Genomic DNA, 3,336 nt, shown 5'->3' on the forward strand with positions numbered 1-3,336 from the left:
TCATTTTCGTCAAATTATTTTCCCCCAAGGCACCAGCGAATAGCAGTAAAAATAAATCTTCAACCCTAACCCTAACAATTTTCACGGCGGAGAAACCCACCGTTGTTTACAAACATGAGTTTAGTCCTCTTCTAGTGACGAATAAATTTTTGTTAAAACAATTTTTCTTTTTTTTTTCATTGAGGAAAAAGGATGTTTTGTCAATACACGGGCAACACACACACACACACACACACACGTATGTACACCTATTGCATACATGTTTTTTGTACGCATACATGTTCATGTGCGTGTGTGTGTGACTGAAGTTATTTACACTGTGTGTGTGTATGTAAGCATGTTTGTATGTATGCTTGTGTGTGTGCTTATGCACACACATTATAGTGGAAAGCAAACAACTTACTTATCTGTGATGAGGAAGACATCTGATCGATCTTCTCGGCTGAGCGGTGCATGCGCCCAGTACATATCACTCTGCAGATATTGGCCTTTCCGAATACTTTGTAAGAGACGGACTCCTATCGCTTGGTATGGCGAGTATGGTTTGAGACCCTGAAGAGACAGAGTAAAAACAGAAATGGTTTTGGAACAAGGAAATAACTAATATTTTAAAAGACAACAATAGCAACAGCTACAACAAAATACAGATAGTTCGTAGGTAAATGGATAAAAAAAAATGAATGCCTCATGTTCTGATTGTTACAATTCAGCTCTAGGGAGGGAGGGGGGATTAGCAGAGTTGTTCGAGCATTGGGAAAATGCTATGTGCTATTTGTTGTTGCTCTTTCCATTCTTAGTTCAAATTCCACCAAGCAATTTTACCTTTCATCCTTTTGACAGTGATAAAATACAGTACCAGCCATGTACTGGGGTCAATATTATCAACGAACTCCTCTCTCCTTCAAAAAAAAAAACTGTTCACATCTAGTAAGCATTATAAAATGAAATTGGAACAAGTTCTTGATTAGAAATTTTAATTTTGTCAACCCTGGAAGGATGAATGTTAACGTCAACCTTGGTGGGGTTTGAACTCAGAATGTGAAGGGTCATAACTTACACAAATAATACGTCAAGCTATTTTGTTGAATGCTCTAATGATTCTGTCAATCTCAGTTACTTGACAAAACTGGAGGGCCCTGATATGATAAGTGAAAAAAAAAAATAAAATAAAAATAAATAAACACTTCAAAGTAGTGCTCCAGTATGGCTGCAGTCTAATGACTGAAACAAGGAGTTTATGTAGCTTAGTGTTTCTTTACTTAGAGATGGCAGAAGCAGTAGAAAAATGTTCATAGTGTGTTGTGACTTACCAAAGAGGGATTAATAAAGCGAGGCAGCCTTGTCCTGGCCACAATTCCACCTTCTAATTCGGCAGCTCTGTGAAAATGGAAGAGAAAAAATAGTCAATGTCCATTAACATCTTCAGAGAATTCTTTTAAACAATTTACTGGATATGCATTATACAAAGTTGTTACATAAGCTTTATTTGTATACTGATGTTATACAATGACATCCTAGTTCACCTTAGTTACAATGAGTTGTTCTGACCAATTACAGCTTAGGAATATGTAATCAAGACCAGATTAAGACCTACAGAAACCACCACCATCATCATCATCATTTAATGCCTGTCTTCCATGCTGACATGGGTTGGATGGTTTGACAAGAGCTGGTCAGCTAGAGGACTGCACCAAGCTCCACTGTCTGTTTAGACAAGGTATGTATATATATATATATATATATATATATATATATATATATATATATACACACACATACACTCATGTAGTAAGATTTATTTCTCTTGTTTGTTCTATCAAGTAGACAGATAGACAAACAATGGAAAACCCAACAGACAAAATCAACCGGCAGATGTATTATACCTATGAATGTAGATGCCAAATTCTGTGTCCTTGGCTGAGGTAGTAGAATAAGGGGGAAAATGCACCAGAACACAAAGAAGACATATGCACTTTAAAGACTTTAGTACCCCCATGTATATCTAATTCAAAATATAAACAATAATAAACCATAAAATAAATTTTTATTTTTCAAAATAAAACAAATCTAACAAAATAAGATGGATAATAATGTTTATTATTATTCTACTTTATTTATATTTGAAAAGTTTTCTCTTACTTTTATTAATTGCAACATCTTTGATCAGATTTTCAAAATTAATCTTATGTGACGAGATAAAGGCATCCCAAATATTATTTTAAGCAAGTTTGAAGTGATTTCTTTTGTGCCATTTATCATTTCTGTGGTTCCCCCCTCTTCCCTTGAGGCCCTAAGCACATGCTTATTTTGCATGATGGATAATCCAGCATTGTATGTGATGCTTATTTTTCTACAAAACCACCTGAAAAACCTATTCTGTTCTCTCTCTTTCTAACATAATGTCATTCATCAAATGAGAGAGCAAAACTTTATATTGTTGTAACAATCAAGTATTAGGTATAATTTTGCACAAATCATTTTGTCTGAAACTTTAAGCTACAAATTTTGATTTTACCAAAGTTCTATTACAATGTTACATAAATGAATAATCCACTAAATAGAAATTTTGAAAAAAAGTTCTGATTACCTTCTAAGTCCATCAAATGCCATACTGACCATATCTATGGCCCCTGCAGCAGGTTTTGTCAGCAAACCCATAATACCTTTGCCAATTCCTTTGAAGAATCCTTCTACACCATCCTCATGTGCACCTTTATGAAAAATTCAAAATAATACTTTCTTCAGGGAATTAAACAAAACAAGGTACAAAGACAGGGTCTCTTTTTACTTCTTAGCTTTCCATTTATTTCAAACATTCTGGTGTCAACATACTTTAGACCAGATGGACATATAGCAAATAACAACAAAAATGGAATTTTATTCAGCAGATGAAACCAGTATCATTCCTTACCTTTTACTGGATCTAGAATAATTCCAGAAAGTCCAAGAGCAACTCCATTAATAAAACCTCTGGTTCCAATTGCAAGAGTTTCTGGTAGACTTTCTGGTTGCTGCATCACACGAGTCCGACGCTTCTACAATTGCATGAATAACAGTCTTAGTTCAGTAGTCAAGGATACATACAACTACATACTCTTTCTCTCTCTCTCTCTCTCATGCGTATGTGTGTATACATACATACATACATACATATATATATATATATATACACATATATATATATATATATATATATACACATATATATATATACACATATATATATATACACATATATATATATATATATACACATATATATATATATATATACACATATATATATACACATATATATATATATATATATATACACATATATATATATATATATAC

At 33.3% G+C, this 3,336-nt stretch overlaps 1 protein-coding gene across 1 annotated transcript in view; it reads right to left on the bottom strand.

Moving 5' to 3' along the window:
* Window positions 1-3,336, bottom strand: part of LOC106878713 (intermembrane lipid transfer protein VPS13A) — a 126,965-nt gene that overhangs the window by 9,073 nt on the left and 114,556 nt on the right. Inside the window, exons 79-82 of the mRNA XM_052975632.1 lie at window positions 2,912-3,035; window positions 2,588-2,711; window positions 1,311-1,377; window positions 404-552 (exon numbers count right to left, since the gene is read on the bottom strand). Of these exons, the coding sequence (XP_052831592.1) occupies window positions 404-552; window positions 1,311-1,377; window positions 2,588-2,711; window positions 2,912-3,035 (464 nt within the window). The remainder of the gene's footprint in view (window positions 1-403; window positions 553-1,310; window positions 1,378-2,587; window positions 2,712-2,911; window positions 3,036-3,336) is intronic.

This window comes from Octopus bimaculoides, chromosome 22 (assembly GCF_001194135.2).
Source record: "Octopus bimaculoides isolate UCB-OBI-ISO-001 chromosome 22, ASM119413v2, whole genome shotgun sequence".
In the NCBI taxonomy this organism is placed as follows: domain Eukaryota; kingdom Metazoa; phylum Mollusca; class Cephalopoda; order Octopoda; family Octopodidae; genus Octopus; species Octopus bimaculoides.